We start from the raw sequence: 27,956 nt of genomic DNA, 5'->3' as shown, positions 1-27,956 counted from the left end.
TTCCACATCCTCTCTGCTGTTGCTGTTGCTGTTGCAATGATTTCCTTGGTTTGATTTGCACAGTTTTCCCTGGTTTGCCTCCCTGGCCCAGGTCAGCTCATCTGCCTGCAGGGCACGAGGAGAGATTTGCCACTTCAGCTGGGTGGTTTTTTTAGCCATTGTTACTGTGAAAGGTCCTTTTGTGGCTGAAAAGAAGCCGTGATAGTTTTGCTGAGCTCTTAATGCAGCTGAACGTGTTGGCTGGGAAATGTCATCTCTAATGGAGGGAGAGACTGAGAGCTGAAACCTTCCCATTCTTGGGAGAGTTCCAGGGGATCACTGCCTTTAAGATTATGCCATTTAAACTTTATTTTCAGATTATTTGAAGGAGTTTATCAGATCAAAACCCCCCACAGGTCTGGAAGGTGAGGGACCATGTGCTGAGCAACCTGGGCTAGTGGAAGGTGTCCCTGCCCATGGCAGGAGGTTTTGGAATTGGGTGATCTTTAAGGCCCCTTCCAACCCAAACCATTCCACAATTCTGTGTGAATGGAACCCTAACCCTTGGAAGAGCACTGGGAAAGGCACAGCTTTCCCCCCTGAGTTTAAAATCAACTCAGGGCCCCTTAGCTCAGATGGCTGCACTAAGCACCATCCTCAGGCAAACACTGTCACTGCTTCATAAACTTTGTGCACAGCCATGAGAAGTACAAATTATCTTTATTTTTTTTTTTTAGGGAATGTTCTTGTTCAGGGACTTTATGGCCTTATTTTCACAGTGGGATGCCTCGCTGCCTGCACTTTGTTATAAAGACTTTGCCAGATCAGTAGTGGAAATTAATTTCTCTGTTTTCCTGGTTATGGCCAGGGCACCTTTTTTTTTAAAGCTGGAGCTTTAAGAGTAATAAAATGCCTGGGGAGGGTTTCTTTAAGGAGATTTGATACCTTAATTAGAATTAATTAGAAATTATGCTGGTGAGACTGTGAAGGAAAAAGTAAGGCTACAGCTGATTTACAAACTACCTGAACTGCTTGGCAAAATCTACCTCAAAAGGTGAAATTCAAGGCTCCTGTAGATTCAGTAAGGTAATTTCCATTCAGGAAGAGTTTTAATTTCAAATAGCTGAGCTGTGCCCAGTTAAAAAGTGTTGACTCTATATGTTGATAAAGACACCTACACCTCACAGGTTTCCTGTGTCTCACGTTTTTTCAAGTGGGGACACACTCCCAGTGTGGAGTTGGATCAGAGGTGCCTGGTTTGGGCTGGAATGTTGCAGTGAGGGAAGTGTGGGGTTTAATCAGGTTTCCCACTCCCTGTGGGCTGTGTATCCCGGGAAGCAGTTGGGCAAGGGGTCCTTCTGGAAAGATCCATAGGGCAGGACTGCACATTCAGCTCCACTGCTGCTGGAGTTTTGGGAGTTCAGGTGAGCTTTCTAACAAATTCCTTTTGGTGCTTCGATGGGGGTTGAGCTCATTCCTGTCGCTTCTTAAAAAGAAACAGTTTTCAAGCTGCCTCTGCAGCTGCTGAGGCCAAAAGTGGCTTCATTTTGGGGAGGAAATGGTGGTTGCAAATGAAGTTGTGTATCGAGTCATAATTGCAGGGCCATGACCACAGCACTGCTTCGTTTTCATTGAAAGTCTGACGAAAATGGAAACCACAAAACGAAGGCAAAGGTGGTTTGAATTTTACCCCAGAAGCCAGAGAGAAATAAATAACCCTGTTATTTTGTGCCTTCTGGGTGTGTGTTACAGACACAGGTTATGTATAGCCCAGATAGGTGCAACCCACAGTCCTCAGCTGCTCCTGCAGTGGTGGGGCTGGGATGGAGGTTTTTGTTTGGATGCATCCAAACCGACTCATTCGGATCCTTCCTGGCTGACAGGAACAAGCAGAGGACTGAGCTCGTTTTTGTCAGTGGCTTTCATCAGGTTAAAATCAGTGAATCCCAGAATGGTTTGGGTTGGAAGGGACTGGAAAGATTATCTAATTCCACCCCCCTGCCATGGGCAGGGACACCTTCCACCAGCCCAGGTTGCTCCAAGCCCCGTCCAGCCTGGCCTTGGACACTTCCAGGGATCCAGGGGCAGCCACAGCTTCCCTGGGCAACCTGTGCCAGGGCCTCCCCACCCTCACAGGGAACAATTCCTTCCCAGTATCCCATCTAACCCTGTCCTCTGGCAGTGGGAAGCCATTCCCTGTGTCCTGTCCCTCCATCCCTTGTCCCCAGTCCCTCTCCAGCTCTCCTGGAGCCCCTTTAGGCCCTGCAAGGGGCTCTCAGCTCTCCCTGGAGCCTTCTCTTCTCCAGGGGAACCCCCCAGCTCTCCCAGCCTGGCTCCAGAGCAGAGGGGCTCCAGTCCCCTTATCAACCTCATGGCTCCAGGATCTTGTTCCCAAGATGCAGGTTTGCCTGGAAGGTCCTGTTGGGTTGTGGAGGCTGATTCTGCTACTTCAGAAGCTTCTTTGGAAGCAGGGAAAGCCTTTTTGCTGAATCAGTGCTGAAACCCAACAAACATGATGATGTTTCTCTCTGATCAACCTTTGTGACAGAGGTGTGACATTCCTCACTGGTCTCTGTACACACTAAAAAGCTAATTGTTAAAACTGGGGGGAAATGTAACTTGGTGTGTACTGTTGTCTGCTCTGCAGTTTTGGAGTTTCAGACACTATCCCACACTTCCAGGCTGCTGCAGTTCCTTCCCCCTGAGTCACTAATCCTCTCCTTTCTATCTGCATCTGTGGTTCTGTACAGACAGAGTTGGTTGGAGGGTTTTGTGGGGTTTTTTTGGTTTTGGTTTTGGTTTTTTTGAGTAAATTGAAATTCCCTGCGAGGTGTGGTACAAGGAGGAACTGCTGCACGAACAGGTATGTGCAGATCACAGAGGAATTTTAATTTCCTGACAAGCCCTATTGTCCTGAAATCAGTTGTGCAGAAAGACACGAGGGAAATGTGCCAATTCCAGAGCTGAAACCAGTGTGGTGCTGCTGGGGCTGGGATTTCACTGGGGCTGCAAGCTGACCTCAGTTGCTTTTGGAAAGGAGCAGCCCTGGTTTTTTTCCCTTAAAAAAAACCCAACTGGGATTCATGTTGTTGTGGCAACACAAGCTGGAAGAAATCTGGGTGAAAAACCCTTTTATTGGTGACCTGCATTTTGGGTGGTTTAAGGCAATCAGGCTGATTTTTTTTTTTTTTTTTTTTTTTTTTTTTAATTGGGGGGGGAATTTGAATCTTAAATGCTCCATGTTCCACACATGTTGTGTGTTGTTTTATAACCTTTGTGGGGGGGAAAAAAGGCACCTCAAGACTTCCTGTTCTTAACAGTCACAGGTCTGAGGAACGGGGACCACACTCCTGGATGTTTGCACTAAAATAACCCTCTCTGAAAGGTGAATTGGGCTTGAGGCATTTCCCCCCCTCCTCTGTGCTTCCAATTACTGCACTAATTAATTTATACAGGCCTTGTGGTCAGGTTTGCAGAGGCTCAGCTGATGTTTTTGTAGCTAACTGGGGATGCCCCAGTGGCTCCAGCAGCACTGAAGTTCATCCTAATATGGATTTACATAGACAAGAATTCAGTTTGTCATCTCGTGCTTTTTGGAAAGAGGGGGAAATAGAAAATACAGCTCAGATTTTGGGCAGTTGAGTTCTTCACTTCAAATATCCATTATTTTTTGCTTTGCTGAAGCAGGTGCTGGTCGAGCTGGTTCCTTTTCTTTAGTCCCACTGTGCAAACATCAGTTGGGTCCTGGATACCTGGGATCTTCTGTGGAAACTGCTTTGCAAAGACATCAGTTCCCTCCCTTTTCTCTTTCTAGTGTGCCAAGACTTTTCTGGGTAGCAGCAAAATGTGGGAATTGCCTTCTGCAGTACAGGAATTTATTAACATGTTTTGAGGGTTCGTATGTGTTGACAGATTGTGGTGTGTGTTGGTCTGGAACTTCTTTAATATATTTTATTATATCAAGTAGCTGATGAAGGAATAACCATGCCTTGCCCTTTGGATGCTCCATGATGATAAGAACAAGAGCATCTGTCTTCTGCACCAGTGGGCCATTCTGCTTTAATTTTACCCTCTGCTTTTATCAGGGAGATACTTTTGGTTGAGGCAGCTGCTTCAAGGACAGCAAGGAGAGAAGCTGGTTTGCTCTGTTCGTGCTGCAGGTTTTTTTCCCCCTCCATGCATCCACACCTCCAGGGTGGTTGATCAGCTGCCAAAAGGTCTGGAGGCGAATTAGAGGTGTTTTCCATACTGATAACTGAATAGAAATAGCACTTGTCACTGGGGGCTGGCACAGAAGCTGTGCCGTGTTCATGCTTTCCTATGGGCTGCTGGCTTATTGTTCTGAGTTGAGTAAATATGGCTCTGAAACACCTGGGAGAGGCTGGAGTGGCTTTTTCAGACTTTGTGTGGTCTTGTTTCAAGTAGAAATATGGAAAAACTTGCTGTGTTTGGCTGTGTTAAATGAATGAAGTGCCCAGGTGCTACTGTGGTGAAAGTTTCTAGGAAATAAGAGTATTGCAAGTTTTAATTTGGTTTTGAATTGACTTGCAAAAGAGGTTAATCCCCTCTTGAAGGGGCACAGAGAAAGGGCCTTGTCCAGGGTCCCACATCCACCATCCCTGGAGGTGTCCAAGGCAGGACTGGATGTGGCACTCAGTGCTCTGGGCCGGGGGACAAGGTGGGCATCGGGCACAGGGTGGACTTGGATCTTGGATGTCTTTTCCGACCTGAATGATTCTGTGCTGGTCAGAAGCAGATCTGTGAGTGATGGGGGCTCTGGACTCCCACTCCAACACTCTGTGCAGTGTCCATGAGTATTTTTGAGGGTTACTTTGCACAGGCGTTGGAAAATCCCGCTCGCCTTCCCTATGGCGCAGCCCCGGAGGATTCAGCTCCCTTCCCTTCCCAGTTCCTCCCTGGTAATGTTATATTACTGTGCCACCCACAGGCAGCTACTGAGCTGCTGGAAAATATTTGCTGTTTGCAGTTATCAAATGTTAAATCCGTGACAAAAAGCTGCTGGTTTTACTGGCTGTGATATCAACTGGATTGAGGTTTCTCGATCCTCGTTATTCCAGTTTTCTATTTCAGGTGCTTGTAGAGTTGTTATAATATTGCCTGATTTTTTATTTTTTTTTCCCCCCCCACTTCTTCCACAAAACTCTTTTCCTGTGCTAACCAGCTGCTCTGTTCCTGATCAAAGCTGTTGCTTCCCAACAAGTGTGGAAATGCCTGAAGTGTTGGGATCCTTGGGAAGAGAGAGAGAGAAACTGCTGGGCTGTTAATTACTGGTGCACCCCGTTAATTGACATGTTGCCAGGCTGGGCTGTGAGAACAACTGGGTTTAATCTGTGTGGTTTTATTGAGGGGGAATATTGTGATTTCCCTCCATCTGACCTCTCCACTGCTCCGTGTGTGATTGGTGCAGAACAAACTGGGTCAGCCGAGGCTGCTCGGAAGGATTTTTAAAACCAGCCTTTGTAGCAAATGATGTTCAAACCATATCACTGAAGGACATGAGCAAACTGTGGTTTTTAGGTGGAGTTGGTTTGGTTTTAAGGGAGGTCAGATAAACAGATGAGCTTTTTGGCATCCACTGACCTTAAGAAGGGCTTGTGAATCTTTTCTCCTCTGTGCTGCTCAATCCAACAGGAGGTTAATTATACCTTCACACCTTGTCTTGTACTCTGTAGAAGTGTATTTGCCACGGTTGATCTGTTTAGGTTTTTTTTTAAGAATTTCCCTTGTAATGTTTAAGCTCCAGCTTGTGCACTCGTGCTGAAATCTGTCCCTTGGGAGAACCCTTTGGTGCTGTTGAGTTATTCTGTTTTACGGAACAAAATTTTAATATTGTTTGCCACGCTCCTAATCTCGTGCCTGGCAGATAAAATGAGCTTCTTTAGCCCTCCCCCTGGGGGGCCTGGGGGGGCTCCATGGCCAACAGACCCATGGCATTAGGTGGAGTTATCTCAGCTTTGTGAAAATCCACTCATCTGCCCTCCCAGAATGAGTAACTGACTGGGGAGAGAAGAAAATGGTGAATCGATTTTTATTTTTTACGTCGCTTTTATAAAAAGGGATGCTCAGTGCCTGGCCTCCACCTCCCAGCTGGCCTTATTCCTGATGTCCACTTGGCCATGTTGTGATGGTGAGCTCTTCCAGGCAGCCTCAATCCCTCCCTGGGCTCCTGCCATCTGCTCCAGTGGGAACCTGCAGGGGATTTGGCCTTCTGGGTGCTGCTGTAGCAATGGCATTTTCAAACAGTGTAAAGCAAAGGGCTGAACTGGCATCACGAATTACAATATTATATTTGTTTGTTGGCTGCTGGTAGCACCACATCAGGTCAAAATTAAATATCTTCTAGGAGTTGTCAGGTGAGCTTGTTTAATTTCACGGGTCGTGGTCTGTATTAGCACAGGACCTTGTTCTTGGGTGTTTGTTAACTCTTCCTTTTCCCTCTCCCTCCAACTGATGGCTATAGTTCTGGATCCTTATCAGAGCATCCTTTCTCTCCCCCACGTTTGTTTTTTTTTTCCAAGACAGCCTCAGGTTTTGTGTCTCATTACAGTAAAAGCCCTGTGGTTGCTGCCCAGCTGCTGTCAGGTCCCTCTCTGGATGGTGATTTAGAGCTGAGCCAGCATGGAAAGGGCCTTTCCATGCCTAAGGCAACCCTGTTGGCAGCCACAGTGGAGAAGTAATGTGCCACTTCTGCTTGGAAGAGTTGTCAGTTTTCTAGTTCAGTTGGGAAAAACAACCAACATTGGCTCGAGTTTTAGCAGGACTTTTGGAGACATCCCATAGTGTTTTGAAGGAAGCTCCTGTTACTGGAAGAGATGAGCAGTGAGGACAGAGGGGTCCAGCTAATGAGCTTCACTCTGGAGCAAGCTAAATGCCTGTTATTCCAGAGGTTTGGGCAAGGGTCACTGAAAATTAGACCATGAGGAAGGGGGGAAGCTGGTCATCAGTAAAGCTCGTGGATGTGCATTGCCAGAGGCTGGAAAAACAGTGGCACCTGGGTGTGACAGTGAGGTCCTGCCCTTCCCAACCCACTCCTCTGGACATGCCTGGGGTGCACCTGGGTCAGCTTTCACCGTTCCCGAGGTGGGCGGGCAGTGCTGGCACAAGGGATGGGTGGGAAGGCATGGGAGGAGGGCCAGGGTGTGGATTTGGGCTGGTTTGTGTTGCTGTGGGATGCACCCTCGGGAGGATGTGACAGAGCTGGGAAAGACAAAACTCCCCGTGCAGCAGGGAGCGCGTTAAGGCTGAAGAAACAGGGTGGAGAACTGTGGCAAACACTCGGGCACGGCCGCGGAGCAGCGAGTTCCCATTGTGTGTGGATTAGCTGCCCGGCTGGAAAAAAGCCATCACCTTGCTGCCGGGAGTTCAAAGCCGGGTCAATGGAACAGGGATATATTCTTGGACTGGTACAAAGAGCTGGGGGAAAAAAAAACCCGTGGGGTGTTTGAAGTCCCGAGGCAGACAAAGGCCGTGGTTCTGCTGCTGCGATGGAGAGAGCGGGAGGGGCTGCGGAGTGTCCGGAGCTGTGCCGGGAACTCTTGGAAACACAGGAATTTCACACAGCTGTCAGGCCCCGGGAATGTGTGAGCACTCGGAGCACATGAATATTCAGAGCTGTGGCATGTGTCACTGCCAGAGGAAATGAAAAATCCCAAGTTTTCTCAGGGTTAGGTATCTGGGAAACCTCTGACAGCACTGGGGATAAAAGCAAATTGCTGTTCTGCAGGGCAGGTTATCTCAGCCCAGCTTCCCAATTAGCCAGCCCTAGTTAAGGCTGGCAGCAGGATCTGCACTGCTTAATCCATTCCTTTGGTGAGCAAGTGCCTGTTCCTCAGAGCTGTGTGTTCCTGCTTTGGCAGCCTGTGGCAATGCTCTGGGAGCCTGGACTTTGCTCCTTCTTCCTCTAACCTGGCATCACTTTTTTTTTTTTTTCCCCCCAGTGTTCCTTTTGTACTTGTTCTATTAATAACCAGATATTGTGGATTTAGTGTTTTGCTCAGAAGGATCCTCCCAGCACAGACTGAGGTGCTTCCAGCCGTGCTGTCAGGCAGTGACAGATGTCCTTGGGTACAGTGAGTGTCCAGCAGTGATGGGGGCTGCCAGGATTAGTATTCCAGGCACAAATGTGCCCCTTGGAATATGCAAAGCACAGAGCAGCCTGTGCAGGAATGCCCTTGAAAGGCAAATTAAACCCAGCTCCCTGGTGGCTCTGGGGGAGTGGGAGTGCTCTGTCATCTGCACTGAGGTTCAAGTAGGCTTTGAGGTGGCTGATTTTTGTTTTCCTTCTGTTTTCCCTCCCCAGAAGGGTTTGCTGAAAGGGCAGGAAGGAATGATGGGTCCTTCTGCCTTCAGTGGGGAGCATTCCCTGACAGGAGAGTGGAGCCAGGTGAGGGTCGGGCTCTGCTCCCAGGTAACACGGGACAGGACGAGAGGAAATGGCCTCAAGTTGTGCCAGGGGAGGTTTAGATTGGACAGTAATGAAAAATTTTTCACCAAAAGGGTTGTCAAGCCCTGGAGGAGGCAGCCCAGGGCAGTGGTGGAGTCACTATCCCTGGAAGTGCTCAAAAACACATAATGTGGCACTTGGGGACATAGTTCAGTGGTGGCCTTGGCTGTTCTGGGGTAGTGGTTGAACTCGATGATCTCAGAGGGCTTTTCCAGCCCTGATGATTCTGTGACTCATTCGTTTGAGTTCTTGCAGATGGTGTCCTTGGTGCAGCACGTGGATGTACCAAACCACATCCCAAATGCATGTGAAAGTTAACTTGAATTTTCCCAGTGTTCATGGATTAAGCTGTAGGGATTCTGAGGGTGTTGCTCAAGTGACTCGTGTCAGTCTGCCTCTGAAATCAAGATCAGCTGATGTTCCTGACTGACTAGCTGCCCAGAAGTCCTTCTCTTCACTGACCTGTTTAAAGCTGGGATCATCAGCACTGTTTTGAGGGTTTAATGGCTCTGTTGAGGTGTTTCACCCCATCCAAGAACATCCCTGTGGTGGTACTGGAGCTGCAGCAGGGAGCAGTGCCCTGGAGCGTGGCTGCCTCATCCAGGGAAGTGTTTCTGCCCACAGAGCTGAGCAAAGCAGAGTTGAAATGCCCCTCTGGGCAGAGCTCCCAGGGGTGGGGTGGTGGGGCTGTCTCTGCTGACTCGGCAGCCCCGGGATGCTCCCGTGCTCTCTGCAGGCTGAGCACGTGCTGCACACTCAGCAGGTTGTCACATGAGGGTGATCCAGCTGATCTGATGTGCAGTTACAGCCACCAAACTGTGCTTTGCTGCTGGGAGAGAAGGTGGAAGGCTATGGTTTAAGTCTGGATTTCACTCCTCAGCACTGGAAACAGCCTTAATTTGTAGTTCTTCCTCAGTCACCCCACGCTGTGCCTGCTGGTGTGTCTGATTGGGGTTCTTAGTCTGAACTGCAAGATTGTCAGGACAGAACCTCCCTGGTTTTACTGTGCTACATCATCTGTCAAAATCAAGACATACCTGATTTTCCAAAACTTAGTTCCTCTTGCACCTCCTTTCAGAACTTTCTCCAGAGAAAAGCTGGCTTTGCTGCTAAAATCCTGGTTCCTCTTTTTTGTGTTCACACCCCCCCCCCCCATGTTCAGAAGTGCCTTGATGCTGTGACATCTGAAATACTTCCTGTGCATGTGCTGTGCTGCCTTTGCTAGATAAGCAATAGCTGTTCCCTTTTACAGCAGGCACATCCCTTCCTGAAGAGGCAGATGTGGAATGTTTTCCCTGGGAACAAATATTTGCTGCTTTGTAATTACGGCACCTTAATTTCGCTTCTCTTTCCTTTCCAGCTCAGCGTGTGTCTGATTAGAGGCTACTGATGTCTTCAAAGAGGGGTGATGATGCCACACTCTTGTTCCTGGTTTGGGGCGGGATTTCTGCTTTAGGTTCCCTCCATGCTGGTTTTGTGTAGGCTGAGCAGAGCTGATAGAGAAATGAAACTAATAATCTGAGCTTTGGTCACGCTTGGAGTTGCAGTTTGTGTGTTGATTTTTTTTTTTTTTGCTTCTTGTTTTTGCAGGAATTGCTCAGGAAGATAGTGTGCAAAAGGAATGGAAGAGAACGCTGGTGAGTACCCTTGGATGTCTTACCACAGGTTGTGAACCTGTTCTTTGTTCCTTGGTTAAGCATCATAAAGGACTTGATGACTTTAAACTCGGTGTCTTCAATTGAAGTGTAGAAGGTGATTAGAAAACTATCTAGTTTGGCAGGTGCATCAGTACTGTGGTGTGGACCAGATCTGATCTGAAGCTCTGTTGTACATCTGGAAGTTTTTTTTTTTTTTTTTTTTTAATTTCCCATCTCTGAAACCTGGAATACAAGTCTGCTGGCTGTGCCAAGCTCTTGAAAACAAGTAACATCCCCTTTCTTAGCAGGGAAGAGTCAAAAGCAATGAGCTGGTTTGAACAAGCCATAAAGGAGGATCAGCTCATGGTTGCTCAGAGTTCTTTTTCTGTATTTATTTCTCTAGGCTGTTCTGTCTTGCAATAGATACAGGATTTCTTTAATTAAAATTTGGCATTAAAGCTCTTGCTTTAGGCACTGTGTGCTGCTTGCCCTGAGGCAAGTAAACTCATCCCTGGTAGGTTTAACTGATGGAAGGATATGGCTGTAACTAAAACTCACAGATTTTTGGCTTAGAGATTGCCTTGAATAGATAGCTCTTCCATCTGTTTGCCTAAAGTGGCTAAAAAAACCCTGAGTTAAGTGGCCATTTTTTTCCCTACCATTGGCATGAGATTTGCATGAAAGCTCTTGCCTGCACCATGGGAAACCAGTTTGTGAAGCATATTGACCTCCCATCTTCTGGACCACAGTGCTGCAGTTGGTGACTTCTAACTCATAAACATTATTTCTGGATTATTCTGTGTGGTCAGGTGATGCCACCCTGAAAACCCTGGGAATGGATGTACCTGTCAGCAGGGCAAGGCTGCTTGGTGGGGCAGATGAAGGCCAGTTTTTGGCTTCTTACAGAGCTGGCCTGGTGGAGCCCAGTGGCCTGGCTGGACCAGCTGAGAGTTCTTGCATAAAAACATGTTGTGCTTATAGTCCTGGTGGCAAGAACTGCTGCTGTGCCCTCTAATTGTCAGCCTGTAAGGTGAACATTTAATCTGTGGTGGTTGCTTTCCCTTCTGATTTGCTTGTGGCAAACTAATCCCAAGTGATGACTTCTGGAGGAGGAGGAGGAGGGTGAAGTGTGGCACTGGCAGCTCTGACTGGAGCAGTGACTGTGGAGGTGGCAGCTCTTGTCAACCCTGGGACAGAGCACAGGCAGAGCAGGGCCAGTTTCCATCTCTCCAGCCTGGATTACTGAGGTGGCTTTGAGCAACATCAAGGCCGGGTTGGATGGGCTTGGAGCAGCCTGGTCTAGTGGAAGGTATCCCTGCCCATAGCAGGGGGTGGAACTGGATGATCTTCAAGCTCCCCTTCCAACCCCAACCAGTCTGTGATTCCATGAACACTGAGCTCTGCTTGTTCCCCAGGTCTCAGCCTGTGCTGGGGCTGCCAGCAGCCAGCTGTGTTCACATCACAAAGCTTTGTGTCCCATTTTACGTGCAGCTGAACCCCATTTTTGGGGTAGATCACTGGGACACAGGGCTGGAGCCTGCTGAGGTTACTGCAAGCTTTAACTCCTGGTTTGAGCAGTGCTGGTGCCCTGGGATGTGAAAAGCCTCATGTTCTGTTTGCATTTTGCCAGCTTAAAGTAGAGTTACCTCCCCTTTCCCTCTGAACTACTTGAGCTGTGCCAGTTTGGGATGGAGTATCTGCACTGGATCTTTGCATGCACAGACACCCCACACAGCTGGTTGAGAAGCTTTACATGTTGCCTCCTTAAGTGCTGGGAGCCAAGAGCTCCACATTAAAGGCAGAATAAGCAGATGGGTCTTCTATTATAATTTCCTTAAAATTCCTTTGCTTTTAAGGACTCTCATTCTCCAAGTGCTGCTAAGCTCAGGACTCTTGATCCCGGAGATGAGGTAAGGCAGAGCTGAGCTGAAGTCCGTGCCCTTTGTTCCCTCCAAGCCTGGTGCTGTGGATGTACTGCTGTCCTTCCCTGGTTGGATATTAACTGCACTCAAATGCTGCATGGCTGGCGCTTGTTTGAGCTGCTGTGCTTGGAATGGCCACTGGGAATGCACAGGGAAGCATAAATCCTTTGGAGCTGTCAGGCTTCACTAGCCATGGGTGGGTGGGGGAGCCCTCCTTGGCTGGCTGCCCTGGCTAATTAAAAATGAAATTTGCTGTTGTCTTCAGATTTTTAATTCATGCTCATCCCCGAGGACGAGTGGAAGCAAGGGCTGCAGGCAGCTGCAGCAAAGTTTCAGAGCTTGTCTATACATGGCTTTTTAGAACAGGTGTGCAGCTTAAAATGTGCTCTCAACCTTACCCTGAGTTGTTTTTCAACTGTAGAGAAGAATATACAGAAAATTCAGGCAAATCTTGGGATGTGGCCCTTAGCAAGTGACTGTAGGTTAAGTTACCACATACAGCAATGGCCTTAAGCTGAAGGAGGGTGGGTTTAGATGGGATATTGGGAAGAAATTCTTCCCTGTGAGGGTGGGGAGGCCCTGGCACAGGTTGCCCAGAGAAGCTGTGGCTGTCCCATCCCTGGAAGTGTCCAAGGCCAGGTTGGACAGGGCTTGGAGCAACCTGGGCTAGTGGAAGGTGTCCCTGCCCATGGCAGGGGGTGGGACAGGATGAGCTTTAAGGTCCCTTCCAACCCAAACAATTTCATGATGATTCTGTGATCCTATGTCAGGTCTCTGCAGTGCTGCCCCTGAGGAGTCAGCAGAGCTGGGGCAGGTGGGAGGATGGAGGTTTGGGAGAGGAATAAATGAAATCTAAATATACACACACTGCCAGGCCCAGCTTCCTCAAGGTCCCACCTACACAAGGGGTCTCTTGAAGGGAAATGTCACTGGGATACCTTTCCCCTCTTCAAATCCTTCCTGTGGTGCGGGTGAAGGATCACACTCTATTTTCGGAGCCTGTTTCTGCTGTTCCATCTGCTGCCCAGACCCCCTCCCAAGACCACTCACTCACCTTACCATGATCTGAGCTAAGTCTGGACCTTTCTCTTTGTCAAGGGGTTGTGTTCTATCTAGTATTTCATCTGCCTGTAAGTCTGTGAGATCTTTAAAAGCAAAATATTGAAGAAGCGGGAGCTTTGTGCTTGGCAGGATGAGACTCACCTTGTGTGCCTGTGGTTCCTTGAAAGCTCTGCTGCCGTGTTGGATCCACCTAATGTGGGAGCAAACCTGCACTTCACCTGCCCAATAACGAGAAGTCATTAATGAACAGCCTCAGAGGGAGCCTGGGATGCCTTTTCATGGGAGGTGTTTGCTGTTGGGTCCTTTGACCTGCTGTACTTTGGTGCTCTGTTGACAGTTTGTGCCTGTGCTTACACACTTCCTCTGCAGGTATTGGGATAGGAACCTTTAAGTAGTGTCCCTAAAAGGTTTAAATCCCTGTAGGACAACTGTGAAGCATTTTGGGAAATCAGTGAAGTAGCCTTTGCACACACAGGCTCCAACCCAAAGCTGCTTTTTTAAAAAAGCACTTGAAATACTAAGTTTATGGATGCTTTAAGAGTCTTCTGCAGTTACTGCCTTACACCAGGCTGACTTTCATCCCCTTTGACTTTCATCCCCTTTATCTCCTGCTGTGCTACTTTTTTTCCCAATTCTTTTCCTACTAAAAATAGGAAATACTCTTCAAGTCCTTCACCTTTGTGCAAACAAAGAAGTAATTTGTTTTAGCATCTGAGCTGACTCCTGGGCTACGTGCCTCAGAAGGAAACCAGTGTGATATGAATCTGCTGCTTCTGGAGGCACGGACTCCAAATATAGTCTGAGTAGGGGAAAGGGCTGGAAATGGGAGTGCTTAGTTCTTATGCCACCAGCTCTGCTGCTTTTTCCCAGCAGGATCCCTGGCTGGATACCCAATTCCCATTTTTATCCCCAAAAATCAGAGCTATACCTTCAGATGGTCACAGGTTCAAAACCATTATGGGAACCACAGAATCCTGGAATGGTTTGGGTTAGAAGGGGCCTTAAAGCCCATCTTGTCCCACCCCCTGCCATGGGCAGGGACACCTTCCACTGTCCCAGGTTGCTCCAAACCCCATCTAACCTGGCCTTGGACACTTCCAGGGATGGGGCAGCCACAGCTTCTCTGGGAAATCCACTCTAACCCCTCGCTACTCTCAAAGGGAGGAATTTCTTCCCAATATCCCCTTTGTCAGTGGGAAGCCATTCCCCCTTGTCCTGTCCCTCCAGGCCCTTGTCCAAAGTCCTTCCCCAGCTCTCTTGGAACCCCTTTAGGCACTGGAATAAAATTATTCCAGAATAAAAGAACAGCTTTTTCGTTGAGGAAGACACAGAAGCTGTGACTTCCCTCTGAGATCCTGGATGTTATGTGTCCATGTGATACAGCACAAGAGCCAAAGTGGCCAAAGTGCCTGAGATCAGCCCTTTAATTACAGTTGATGTGTGCTAATTTGCAAGCAGGCAGAAAGGCAAATTCCTACTGTTCCTTAGGCAAATTTAAAGGGAGGAACTGATGGAGAGACTGTTTGACTTTTAAACAAGGTGCAGAAGCACAAGGTGCTAACCTGCATGAAAGCATTGTTGTAAATAAGTCGAGTGCACTTGACAAGCCAGCAAAATACTTTGGGACGTTATCCTGACAGCCTTTTGTTCTTAAATTTGCTCTAGTTCTTTGTGTAATTAATGTGCTGAGTGCTGTCAGGGTGCTTGGGGCACTCTATGGGATGTCAGTGCTGGTTTTCTTCCTGCTGCATTTGCAAGTGGTTCAGCTCAGCCATCCATCTACTTGGTGTGGCATTTTATACCCAATAATTTCCCCCCCCATCCCCCCGTGAACAACTTGAGGAGGTGTCTGAATTTCTACTACCTTTCCCTCCTGAGCTACGAGCCAAATGTTTTACAGAGATTATTCGCTGACCTGCCAGAGACCTCGTAATTCTGTGACACCCCATTTGGAGTGACTTTTGGAGCTGTTGTGGTGAATGGCTGTGTAGTTTGTACCCATATCTCTTGCCTGGGGGAAGGCAGAGGTTAACTCTGCTGTTTTTGTGGTTTTGTGGATGTGCTGGGATGGAGGTGCTTTGGCCTCCAGGCTGGAGCAAGACAAGTAGCAAAGGCTGATGCTGAGTGAGAAACCGTTGTGTTTGCTGAAGTGTTTCGTGATTGAATTGAGCTATCTTGTTCCTTGTGTGAAGAGATAAGACCTTGTAGGAGGTAGTCAATCCTTGGGGTAATTCAGGGCAACTCCCTGTGAAACAATGAGCGTGGAGCTCCTGTGGCTCAGTAAGTAGGACATGGAGCAGGGGGGGCACAGGTTTCCAGAGTTTCTAGTTTTCATTTTCAACTTGTTGGACCTTAAATTCACCTTGCTCCTGGAACGTTGCCTGTAACTTCTGTCCAGAGATTGTAGCAGCTGATTTCATTGGGCTTGGGCGTAGGAGAGGAGCCTGCTTGGAACCAGAGGCAAACAGATTTAGTATAAATGAAGGGATTTTTTTTTTTTTGTCAGTACTGTTTCTTCACACACAGCAGCAATGTGTCCTGACTGAGTGGCAAACCTGGCCTTTTAAAAACAAAATGCCGAATGTTCTCACTACTTTGCTGCCTTTGTGAGCTGTACATGGTGTTAGCTGAGCTGCTGGCGGGACAAAGCTGCTCCCAAGGCCCTGGGGCTGGTGCTGAGCTGCACTCCCAGTGCAAACACTTGAATTTTTGTCACTGCCAGCGTCATCACCTTATCTGTTTGGTGCCCATTTGTCCTGGAAAGGAGCCTGGCTCTGATTGCTGAAGGTGTCTTTTTTGTCTCCTGAAACAGAACCCAGAGGTGGCTTTTTTCCAGGCTGGACCCATCCAGCTGTGATGGGACCAGCGATAACTTGGTGACTTGCTTGGAGGGAGAACACTGTTCTTCAACCCAGCCTGGGTTTGTCGTGCTTTGTTAAGCAGAGATTTTAAGATTTCTAAAGGGTTCACTGTCTGGGTTATGATAGATTTGTATTCCCTTGTACACGAAAAACTACCAGCTGCTAAATTTCCCCTCACAGATCTGCTCAGCCCGTGGCGTGCTCAGGTTCTGCGGGTTCTGAGCCGAGCCTTGCCGATCTAGGCTCTGCAGTGGGTCCTGGTGCCTCTTAGAGCCTGTCTTAAGGCCGTGTAAGCTCAGGCTTTGTGCACTGGCGTAACCCACACGTAGGATTTCCTTTATCGCGGAATCATTTCGGATGGAAAAGCTCTCGGCGTCCGAGGGTCTGTCCCGTGAGGGGCCGCGCCGGGGCCGCCAGGGGGCGCTCGGCACCGGCCCGAAGGCGGGTCGGTGCCAAAGGGAGCCGGGAATGGGATGGCGCTCACCGGGATCGGGTGGGATACTGAGGGGAAATCCCTCCCTGCGAGGGCTGTGAGGCCCTGCAACAGGCTGCCCAGAGAAGCTGTGGCTGCCCCATCCCTGGGAGTGTCCAAGGCCAGGTTGGAGGGGGCTTGTGGAAGGTGTCCCTGCCCGTGTCCCACCGTCTGGATGGGTTTTAAATGTCACTTTGAATCCAAACCATTCTGGGATTCTATGAAATGCATTGCTGTAGGATGTTCCCGTGCAAGAGCAGAGCCCTGGGGGTCCTCCCTCTTTTGCGTGTGGGGGAAGAAACAAACCATGAAGGTGCAGCCAAGCAGTGGCCATGGACACTGGGAGCTGAGGGAACGGCTGGAGCTGTGTCAGGGCAGGCTCAGGGTGGATCTCAGGCAAAGGTTCTTCCCCCAGAGGCTGGTTGGGCACTGCCCAGGCTCCCCAGGGCAGTGGGCACAGCCCCAAGGCTGCCAGAGCTGCAGGAGGGTTTGGCTGATCCTCTGGGGCACAGGGGGTGACTCTTGGGGCTGGGCCTGTGCAGGGCTGAGGGTTGGACTCCATGATCCTTGGGGTCCCTTCCAGCTCAGCACATCCTGGGATTTTGTGGCTTTCATGGGCAGTGCAGTGGGGTCTGATTCAGCACCATGTCAGGCTTAGTGCCAGCATAATAAGACTGGCCTAATTGGTGTAGCACATCCACACGAGAGCCTCCCTCTGCACTTGAAAAGGTGGAATTTAGTAACACTCTGTGCTCCATGTAAGAATCCTGTAGAAAGTCACATCCCGGTTCCTGTTCCCTGCTCCCCCGCGGGCTCGGAAGCAGCTCTGTACTGTTTGCTTTGTGTGCTTTCCCTTTCCTTCCCCAGCCCGGCTGCACCAAGGGACTCGTTTCCAAGGTTTCCAAGGTGAGGTGAGCAGGGAGTCATGGCTTGGCAAGGAAAACCACTCCTGGAGGCTCCGGCACATCAACACCTTCTCCCCGGGAAGGCAGTTGGGCTGAGATTTGAGCCTGACCCTTGATCTTTGAGAGGGCTATAACCAACCTGTGCCGTGATTTTCGTTGAAATTCAACCAAAAAGATGAAAAAGCTGCCCCACTACCACCACCACCACCTCCAGCCCTTTGATCTTAACATTAAATCTTGGAAACTTTAGTGGTGATTAGGAAAGCAAACACTGTCTCTTCCTGCAGGGAAGGCAGGAGTTTGTTCTGCCCAAGAACTGGGTGTTGCAGGGGTTAAGTTACAGTTTATCTTTGGGGGAGGAAAGGAAAATCTCTCCCAAGTAATTAACTGTAGATGCTGACGCTAATGAAGGGGCTTTCAAGGCTGGGACTCGTGGGGGGTGATGGGAATCCCCTGTTGAATCAATGACATTACGGCCTTAGGAGTGATTCTGCAATTATTAGGCTGAAATGATGTTGAACATGAAGTTAATCCTGTTATCTCTCAGATATTGAGCAAACTGCATGCTCTGGATAACTCTGTAATGGGATTATAGGAGTCAGTGTGGCACCCTTGGCACTCCCTATCTGTCCAGGGCTTTTGCTCATTTTCCTGGTCAGGATAAAGTATTGGTGAGGCTTCCTAGAGTTAATTTTGGGAGGCGGTGTCTGGGGCAGTGTTTTCCAGCTCTTTTTTAGCCAATTAATTTGGTAATGAACACCCTGTTGCCTCCTTGAAGCCATTCACTCCTGCACTGCAAAGATCCCTTGAGCCCATCCCTAAATAAATGTTTAGGAAAAGAACTGAAGAACAAGGACAAGTTTAAAAGGAGACTTCCCTGCGTCACACCTTCCTGGCATCAAGGATCTGCCGTTGAGCGAGTTCCTGTGCCCGAGACACAGTTCTGGGCCATCCTATTTGCAGGGAATAATCAGCTCTGGTTTTGAAAGTCCCATTTTGCATCCGTGATAGCCTGTGGTGACTGTTCTAAACAAAAGTAGCTGGTGGGGGGTTTAGAAGGGATTATCTTGGGCTTGTTTTTAAGCAGTCGGGAATAACTACAAGTTAACCAGTGTCAGGAAAACCCAGGAACCAAAATGATCATGTAGAGGGGAGAGAGAAGAGCCATAATGTGTGTTCAGGCACTGGCTGGTGGTCATTACAGATGGGTTTGTTTTCCTGTTGGGCACAGGCCTCCAGGTTTGAGTGGCCTGACTTCCAGGCAGGGTTTGGATGAGCTGGAACAGCGACTTTCTCGCTGCCAGGTCCAAGCTACAACAGCTGGTTGCAGCAGGACAAAACACACAGGGACTTAAGACGACCACATCTGGTGCAGAGGTGAAGCCCCACACCCCAGTGAGAACTAGAGTTTGGGTTTTTCAGAGTTGTGGAAAACATTTTTTTTTTCCTCTGCTCAATTACCACTAAACCAGGCCTCTTGCTTTCAGCATCACTATAGAAGTGATTTCTACAGCACCCACTAAATGAGCAGATGTTTTTGTGCCAAACCAGAAATTTCCATAAATAGGAAATTTCCAAATGGGAAAGTTCCATTATTAAATGGTCAGTCAGCTTTTAGTTTCCAAGCTTTGATTCTTTTTGTTTTAAAGACTAATCTCATTAAAAAACTACAGATTTTTTGGTGAGGTTTTATTTTGTTTTTTTTTTTTTCCTACTCCCTTGAGGAAGCTGAGAATTGTTTTGGAAGCTCCAAGGAGCTCATTTCCAGCAGAAATGGCCTTTGGGGTTGTTAATGACTCTGTGTCTGGGCTGCCTTAAAGAAGGCAGTGAGAGGACATGGGGGCTGGTGTAGCCAAGGGGCCACCTGGGATTTTTAAGCCCAGTTTAGGTGCCCAGGGGCCAGCCAGCCCTGCTGCTGATAAGGTGATGGATTTAGATGTCATCATTGTAACCTGTAATTCCAGGGAGCTTGAGGGAAGCCCTGGGATAATTCTCACACCCAGGGATTTGGTGCCTTCCGTGAGCTTTTTGAGATGGGAATCCAGCACAGGAGCCAACTCCAGATTTCAAGCCTGAATTGCACAGAGGAGTGGTTTGATATTTATGTTTATACACCCTAATTCTCGTGCCCCGTATCTGTGCTCCAGGGTAGCCTTGCTGTAACTGCTCTTGAGGAATCCTCTTACTGGAGCCACGGATTTCAGCTTTCCTTCATGCACCTTTGAACGTGGTCTGACAGAGGAGGCACAGAGCCCTCATAAATAAATTCATCCAAGTGTTTCCCACTGTTCTTCTCAGTGGCTTCCCTTTGAACTTCTTGTAGATCTTGCTTGTTCTTCCTGCAAGCTGAAAACCCCTGAACTTGAGTTTTGGTGTCTGGTATGTTCTAGATCTCAGGCAGGGAGATCTTGAGGAGTTTGTGCTGATACTCTCCTGTCAAATCTTTCTCCCTAATCAGCAGCGTTCCCTCTTTGAGGGCTGAGAAGCATGTGCTGTAGCCTCACGGAGCCATGGGGTGCAGAGTGGGGCTCTGTGGGTGCCATCACATCATCCTTTGATCCCAGCCCCCGTTTCAAGGTGTTTAATTCAGGTGTGAGGCTCCCAAAGGCTGCCCTGGGCAGGAGTGGGGTGAATCCTGCTCTGTCTACCCTGCTGTCCTGGGGGGTTTCTGCATCCAAGTGAAGGTGGGACTGCAGCTCCCAGCAGGCTGGCTGGGAGCTTGTTTGCTGACATACTTGAAATAGTCGTGTGCTGTAACTCTTATGCTGCAGAATTTGTCTGGGAGGGTGAGTAAATATTTGAGGAGCTCACTCCCCCCAAGCTCAGGGCTGTTCAACAGGGGGATTGAGCTGCTGCTTCAAAGCCCGTCCTTGATGGTCTGTGGTTCAGAAATAGGTCTGGTTTAATTTATTGTGTTCAGTTCTGGTCTCTGCAGTGTAACAAAGACAAGGGGAGCTACTGGAGAAGATCCAGCAGAGGCCACAAAGATGATGAGGAGAGACTGTGGGAGCTGGGCCTGGTTAATCTGGAGAGGAGAAGACAGAGGGGTTCTCATCAATGAGCAACCAGGTGTAGAGGGAGGTATAAAAGGGTTGGACTAGAGATGATCTTTAAGGTCCATTCCAACCCCTAAACATTCTATGACGTATTTCCAAGGGGTGTCAGGATGGTGCCAGGCTCTGTTCAGAGGTGCCCAGCAACAGGACAAGGAGCAGTGGCCATAAACTAAAACACAACAAGTTCCACCTCAACAGGAGGAAGAACTTCCTTCCATGGAGGGTGTCAGAGCTCTGGAACAGCTGCCCAGGGAGGGCTTGGAGTCTCCCTCTCTGCAGACATTCCAAACCCACCTGGGCATGTCCCTGTGTCACCTGCTCTGGGTGACCCTGCCTTGGCAGGGGATTGGACTGAATGATCTCCAGAGGGCCCTTCCAACCCTAAATATTCTGTGATTCTGTGAATTTAACCCCATTTCCTCCCGACTGTGCAGCCCCATGCCCAGCCCTGCCAAGTGGGAGGAGAGGGAAGCGTTATTTGAGTCTCTCAACCTTTTTTTGGCTGTTGTTTTGGTTTGGTCACTGCTGGTGCTCTACAGATGCAGGAGGAAGGGAATGAGGTGAAATCATGTGAAATGAGGAATCTGGGAATGTGTGAAGGGTCGTGTGTGCAAGGGGGGGGAGCAGCTCAGGGAGAAACAGCTTCCTCCAAGGTTAGATCAGCTGTACCTTCGGAGCTGTTGGTGTTATCTCATCTCTTGACATTTCCTTTAATTATATGAAACGACCTTGACACCGTAAACAATTCCCATGGCATTGTCTCTGCACTTGTGAGTCAGAGTGATGTGTAAACAGCACTTGGTTTGGGGGACCTGGGCTCTGTATGGCCTGGGACACAGTCGTGACATCTGATTTTTGTGCCCTGTTCTCTTGGTGCCACCGTCTTGTTTTCCCAAGGCCTCTCGTTTCACAACACAACCCCTTTAATCACGTTACCAGCAGTCTTTTACTCCTGTTTCAGTTTTGAGCCTCGCTGCTGCTCAGAGACACCTCAGTGGTTGAGCAAGAGTCAATATTTGAGGAGTTGAGGTTGAGGTTCACTCACTCACTGTCTTGCTGATGGTTCTTGTCTGGGTGTGACCCGTGGTCTGGCCCTGCCACTGTTTAGGGTGGCCCACAGTAGATCTATGAAACATCACTTGGCCAGATGCACTTCCTAAGTGTTATCTTGTTCCTGAAATAGAGAATAAAGCCTGTATCAACATGAATCACAAAGTTGATAAACTGGAATGGTTCCTCTTGGAGTCGTCTTCTTGTATTGGGCAAATATTTATCCACATTGTTTCCAAAGGCATATTTGTGCAATAGAAGGAGGTCAGACCTGTAATTACCTGTTAGATTTACTCTGGCAGAAGTGGCTTGTAAAAACACAGTACGTTTGAAAGGAAGCTTTTAAACCTCCTCTCTGTGTGTGAACCTGAAGCTGTGGTTTAAAATTTCAGATTTTATGCGAGTTTTCAGTTGCAAAAAGTACTTTCCTTGCCGAATTAAAGTGCCTCGACCCAAATTGATCCGCAGTTTCTTTTAATTCCTGAACTGTGGCGAGGAATTTGTGTTTCTCTTCCAGCTGTATCTGCTGGAGATGATCAGAAGCTGAGGTTGTGTGCCAGACTTGCCTTGCATTTTAATCAGGAGCTTCTGGTCTGGTCAATAATTAAAGCAGAGCAGGTGCGGTGGGGAAGTTGGGTGTTCCCCAAAAACTAAACCAAGGCGCTTTTGTTGGTCTCCCTGGGCAGAGCCAAGCGAGTGAGGGGTGGTGGGATGCCCTGGCACTGCCTGGCTTGTGCAGTAATTTGGAAAAAATGTAGTTCAGACTGGAGAGCTGTAGGTGTTGAAGGGTGATTTGAATTATTGGTGTGGTGTGGCTGCTGCGAGTCCGTCGGGGCGGCACAGCAGAGCAGGGATGTTTTGCTGCAGTTTCAGCTCTGGGTACGAAGGGCAAATGCACTCGCTGAGATTCTTGTGAAATGTGAAAAAGAGGAAATGGCTTTTACAGAGAAATCTTGCTGCCTTTCTTTTCGGTTAGTGTGTAGGCAGAGAAGCTTGCAGCTTATTTCTTGAAGGATTAGGGGTAGGAAGAGAAATTTGGGATGAGTGTTTTAATGGATCAGAACCTGTGGACCGTGACCTACACATTGCAGACTAACTTATAGAGTTACAGTGCTACCCCTCAGGGTTAATTTTAATTTAATCTGATTTTAGAGGTTTAACATTTACTAATAATTCTTGCTGTTAACTTTCAGTCTCCATTGCTGGGCTTAACAGAGTTTGTCCCATTGGTTTTATAGGTGGCATAGATGGACTCACCTCTGCTGAAAGACTCGATTATTTTGGGTAATGCCTGCACAAGGCTGTAAAATCTGGTGAGTTAGGTGTGTCCTGGAAGGCAGTTTGTGGTGGCTGCTCACTTGGGAAGAGCTCTGTGTGCTGTGCTGGGCCAGCCCTAAAAGCAAGTGCTGGGCAGCGCTTTGGAAGGAGGGGAATATATTTTGAATTTGTGCAAAGCTCTCTTAGTTTGGTCGCATCTTCATCTCCGCAGTGGGAAGCCTCAGGTGATGTCCGTTTGTAGGTTCTGCTCTGAGTTTTTCCTGCAGGAGAGGGTTAAACCAGAGCTGAGCTAAAATGCCATTCCTGTTTCTTCTCTAAACAGTGCAATAATTAATGTAATTTTTCTCCTCCGTGTTTTTGCTTAATGTGCTCCTAATAATATAGCTGGAAGTGGCAGATGGGTATCCTGCCTCCGAGTGCTTCGCTGTTGGGAATACGCTGATGCTTTCCTGGAATGTCTCCTGTATCTGTGCTTCCTTTGGCTTCTGACCAGAGTTTCTCGTTAATGCTGCTTCAAGGTGCTCCAAAAAGTCGTTTGTCAGCTTTGGAGGTTCCCTTGCCTGGAGATGGCAAAGCCATGAATCACCGTGGTGATGGAGTTAGCCAAGATGTGACTGAATCTTTAATTTTGTCAGGATTGCATTCCTTAGCATTCCCTCCCTAGTAAACAAGAAAATACGTGGCCTGTGTTGTAATGGCAGTGAGTGGTGGGGAGGCATCAACATTTCCAGTACTGGCTGAAATCTGCTTCCATTGGAAGCTGTACTTCCACTGGAAAACAAGGCTGGGGGGTATTTTGGCCTTAAGCTCCTCTGGGCCCAAAGACCAGTTTAATTCATCATTTTTTTAGCCCATTCCTTGTGACAATGAAGCAATTCCTTGTGTTCCAGCCACTTGCTGTGATCTGTGACCACGGGGCTTTCCAGGAGCACGGCCTCACCTTCCCAGAGGGGGGGCTGGAAGTGCTGTCAGCCAGCTCCTTGGAGAGGAGTGCTCTTCCTCCAGCTGTGCTCCATCCCAGCCAACATCTGGGCTGCTGTGGGGCACAGATGCTCACCTTCCCTACCAGGGTGGTGGTTCCTGGCATCCCGGATCCGCTGCCCTTTGCTGTCTGGGATGGAGCACCGTGCTGACGAACTGGTGGGGACAAGGGGACTGGAATACTCTGGGAAATAGGAGTTTCCCTCTTGGAAATGTCACAGGAAGCGTGGAGGAAATCATGTGCTGTAGGAGCGGTTACCTCACATTTCTGTCTCATCCAAACCAGCGCCCTTTCCACCGGAGTCTGCAGGGCCTGAACAATGCCGTGCCAGCTGCCTTATAAATAACCCATTTTCCACTTCCACGCCGGCTTTTCATTCCATGTGAGGAGAAAGGAAGAGCGTCACGTTGTGTTGGTTTGTGCCCTTTCAGAGGGGAGCACGTTAATGATTCCCCCTGCTCTGTTTTAGTGTCAGAGCACAGCCCAGAGATGGTCGTTGCTGCAGCCACCTGGTGCTGGTACACGTAGATATAATAGTTCTTGTTTTTTCATTTGTATCTTTGTTCTGCCAAAGCTGAATACAAAAATTGTGGTGAAACCAAGCTGATCAGAGGGATGGAACACCTCTGCTACGAGGAAACACTGAGAGAACTGGGATTGTTCAGCCTGGAGAAGAGAAGGCTCTGGGGTGACCTAATTATGGCCTTTCAGTGCCTGAAGGGAGCTACAGGAAAGATGGAGAGAGACTATTGACAAGGGACAGGACAAGGGGGAATGGCTTCAGGCTGACAGAGGGCAGGGTTAGATGGGATTCTGGGAAGAAATTCCTGCCTTTGAGAGCAGTGAGGGGATAGAATGGGTTTCACAGAGAAGCTGTGGGTGCCCCACCCCTGCAAGTGTCCAAGGCCAGGTTGGATGAGGCTTGGAGCAACCTGGGACAGTGGGAGGTGTCCCTGCCCGTGGCAGGGGAGTGGAACAAGATGAGCTTAAATGTCCCTTCCAACCCAAACCATTCTGGGATCCCCTGAAATGCATTTCTGTAGGACATTCCCCTGCAGGAGCAGGGCCCTGGGGTCCTCCCTCCTGGTGAGGTGGTCCCTGCGTGAGGATTCCAGTCGGGTGCAAGGAAAGAGCCTCAAACACTCCGTAGCTCCTGCTGCCTCTGGTGATGGGGCTCTGAAGGAAAATGCCCCAGCACCCCTGGTTTTAAATACCCGTGTGCAGGGGTGGGATAATGCTGGAGTGCTTTTGAATGTTCCCGTGGCTGACTCATGGAACACCGAGGGCTGAGTCACCGCGGGTGAATGCGGCGTTTCACGTCGGGGTGAACCCAAATGGCAGCAACACCAGCTTCATTAGAGGAGCTAATATTGGGCTCATTATGGGCTTCATTAGATTTTTGAAGTGAAACAACCTAGGAGAGTTCCTTTTGCAGTGTATATAAACAGATTATTAGCATGGGAATGCCAGGGGTTTAATGGGATGCTGGGCTGGAAGGAGAGGAAATGAAACTTCAGATGTACCCCAAGTTTTGGGTGTTTATTGCCCATCCTGTTTTGTTTTAGCCATCTGACTCTCCTGAAATCCCATAAATTTTTCATGCAATTAGGGTTTTTTTGCTTATTATATTTTAGAATAAAATGCTGAAGGGAAAAGCTGTTTCCCTTTTTGCTTTCCTTTAGAAAGCTCTTTGCTGCTCTAAGCTTTTCCTCTTATAAAGGTCTTCACCTGTCCCTGAGGAGCAAAAGACTTGCTCTGGTTTCTTCTGGTTGCTGTTCAGCCAAATCAGATGGCCCTTCTCATTATTATGGGAATTTTGGACATTTATTGCTCTTCCTTGCTTGAAATGTAGGTTTTCCTTTATCCCAGATGTCCAGTTGGACAAGGGCAGGTTGCTTTGTCCCGTATTTTCCCCCAGCAGTGAAACAAAGCACTCTGGAGGCAGAGGGTTCCTTGGGAGCAGAGCTGCTCTCACCCTCTGTCCTCGGGCTACAGTTGAGGCAGGAACATTTTTCGGTGGTGGTGTGTTTGCTGGGGCAGAGTTTGCACCTCTCCTTCCAGAGGTGGAGCTGAAGGATGGACTGGCAGGTTTTTCTGGCCAGGAGTCCACCCAGAAAATAATGATGCTGGTGACACTTTTGGATTTCTGCTGTTTTGTGCACTTGATCAGCTCTCTTCTGGTGGGGTTTTGTTCTTTCTCCCCCAAAGAGGAGAGAGTTGTGGCTGATACTCCTGAGGGATGCTGGAAGTCCAAGCTAAATGCGATTTGAAATGCAGATTTGTATCTCTCTCTTCATTGAGCACCACAGCCCTGAGTTTGAGAAGGAAATATTAATACTGCTGGTACAACCTTTGCCAAATAATCCTGTTATTCTCTTTGTGATTGTCTTTAAGACCTGATGAAGGATAGAGAAATAGGAAAGGACTTTATTTTACAGCCTGGTGAGTGCCTGTGTGGAACCAGAGCCTTGAGTAACTGTCGTGCATCCCTTGGACTGCAGCCACTGTGACTTTAATGCATTTAAATAAATCTTTTATTGAAATTTAAGCTAATGTTTCATATTTTACTAATGTAGAAGTAAAGGGTCAGGGATATGATTATGCTTCTGTGCTTTAACAGCCTACCTGTCCTCTGTTCTGCAGCAGAGCTTTGTGCCCTCTGAACTCAAAGCAAATGCCTTATAAAATGCAATGGCTTTAATTCCTTGGAAGCCAAACAGGTCTAGATGCAGCGTTCTGTAGCATTCCCAGCTGCAGGGATGTTTTTCCAGACCTCCTTCCAAACTGGAGCAGCTGATTTACAGACCTGGAGAAATCTTCCTGCCTCTATCTCTGACCTTTGTGGGTCTCTCTGCCAGATGGCAGCGAATTTAAATGGCTTTTAAATGGCCTTTTCTTTGTCTCAAAGCAAAAAGGTCTTCAGTGAGGTGGAGCATTCCTGGGAATGCTCACAATGGAGATCAAAAGTGCTTGGGAGGGTGGCTGTGGCCTGAGCAGACAGAACCGCAGCACGGAGATGTCCGTGGTGGGAGGTGGAGAGGAGCAACACTTCCAGGAATGTCCGTGTTCCCTGTGGGAGGGAGGACAGTGCTATTTGCTATCCGCCTCCGTGGGTCTGCTGATCCCCTGCTCCCCTCCTGCTCCTGCTGTCCATGGGATGGGGGATGTCCTCAGGGATCGAGGACAAGCAGGATGCAGGTGGAGAACGTGCACAGGTGTCCTCCTTCCTCCCGCGTTTTTGCCGCTCTGCTTTGGAAGGGGAGGGGATTTGCAAGCTGCCTGTTGAGATATTTAGTGTGTTAGTGGGGGAGCCAAGAGCACCAGGTCTCCCAGGTGTGTTTGTGGCTCAGGTGAGGTGTTACTGGATTTCAGAGCGACCTCTTGACCTGTTCTGGGGTGTTCCTGCAGCGCTGCCTCCCCCCGTCCATGGGGCTGGAATGGCGATCCCGTGGTGTTTGCTCTGGGCAATGAGCAGCATCGACTGTTCTCACCTGCACCAGCCCAAATCAGCATCTTGGATCTTGTTGTTTCCCAGAATAGAAGGTTTTCCTATTGGGATTGCTCACTGGGTTGATATTGAAGTCCTGCTCCTGCTGCCCCAACAAGGACAGGGACACCAAGGGCAGCAGCAAATCCTGGTGTGGTTAAACCTGCCTTTTCCTACAGTGGGAAGGAGCCAACCTGGATGTGTCACACGGGGTCAGATTCCTGGTTTTAATCCCTTTTATGCTGCAGCAAATTCCTGTATATTTTTGAAAACTGCTTTTCCTTCCCCCCCTCCCCCCCCCGAGTTAAGATTAAGCTTCTGGATGTTTAAAGGTTTTCCCACTCCTCCACAGTGGGCTGTACAGGGAAATGAGTTGTAAATTCACAGAAGTCCTAACCCAAATTTCGGTGACAAATTAAAGGTTTCAAGTGGACACATTTAAACTCTGGAGATCTTTGTTATTGTGATGTAAATGCTGAGGGGGATGTTTGTTTTCTATTCCGTGTGTCACAGCTTGATGGTTAAAGTAACAAACTCTTACTTTCCTTGTTAAATTTAAATTTCCCTTTGTTAAATTTAAATTAAACAAGAAGACACGGGCTGCCTGCTTCCTGGTAACTTTAGTTGGAGAGGGGAATTGCTATGAAATTGTACTTTTACTATCCATCTGGCAAGATGCATATCAGCTCAGGCACTTTAAAGTTCCCTTTGCCCTGGGATAGTGCAGCTCCCACAGCACTTAGAGCACGGGCTGTGTCATCCCTGAGTGCCTTGCTTTGTGTTTAGAGGGCTCAGGTGGGG

General features: G+C 48.5%; 1 protein-coding gene across 6 annotated transcripts in view; it reads left to right on the top strand.

Annotated features, from left to right (window-relative positions):
- The window catches only part of PHACTR4 (phosphatase and actin regulator 4), a 64,470-nt gene that overhangs the window by 13,627 nt on the left and 22,887 nt on the right, over positions 1 to 27,956 (top strand). For 4 of the 6 annotated variants that reach the window (XM_027740327.2, XM_039381246.1, XM_039381247.1 and 1 more), the window contains one exon: positions 10,034 to 10,080. In XM_027740327.2, coding sequence (XP_027596128.1) covers positions 10,065 to 10,080 — 16 coding nt within the window. In that variant the 5' untranslated portion in view covers positions 10,034 to 10,064. Of the gene's footprint in view, positions 1 to 10,033; positions 10,081 to 11,936; positions 11,991 to 27,956 lie in introns of all 6 variants that reach the window. The other 2 variants (XM_027740331.2, XM_039381249.1) reach the window with 1 other exon arrangement.

This window comes from Pipra filicauda, unplaced genomic scaffold (assembly GCF_003945595.2).
Source record: "Pipra filicauda isolate LSUMZ 115617 unplaced genomic scaffold, ASM394559v2 scaffold219_size1829416_pilon, whole genome shotgun sequence".
Classification (NCBI taxonomy): Eukaryota; Metazoa; Chordata; class Aves; order Passeriformes; family Pipridae; genus Pipra; species Pipra filicauda.
This window is presented reverse-complemented; position numbering and strand designations above follow the sequence as displayed.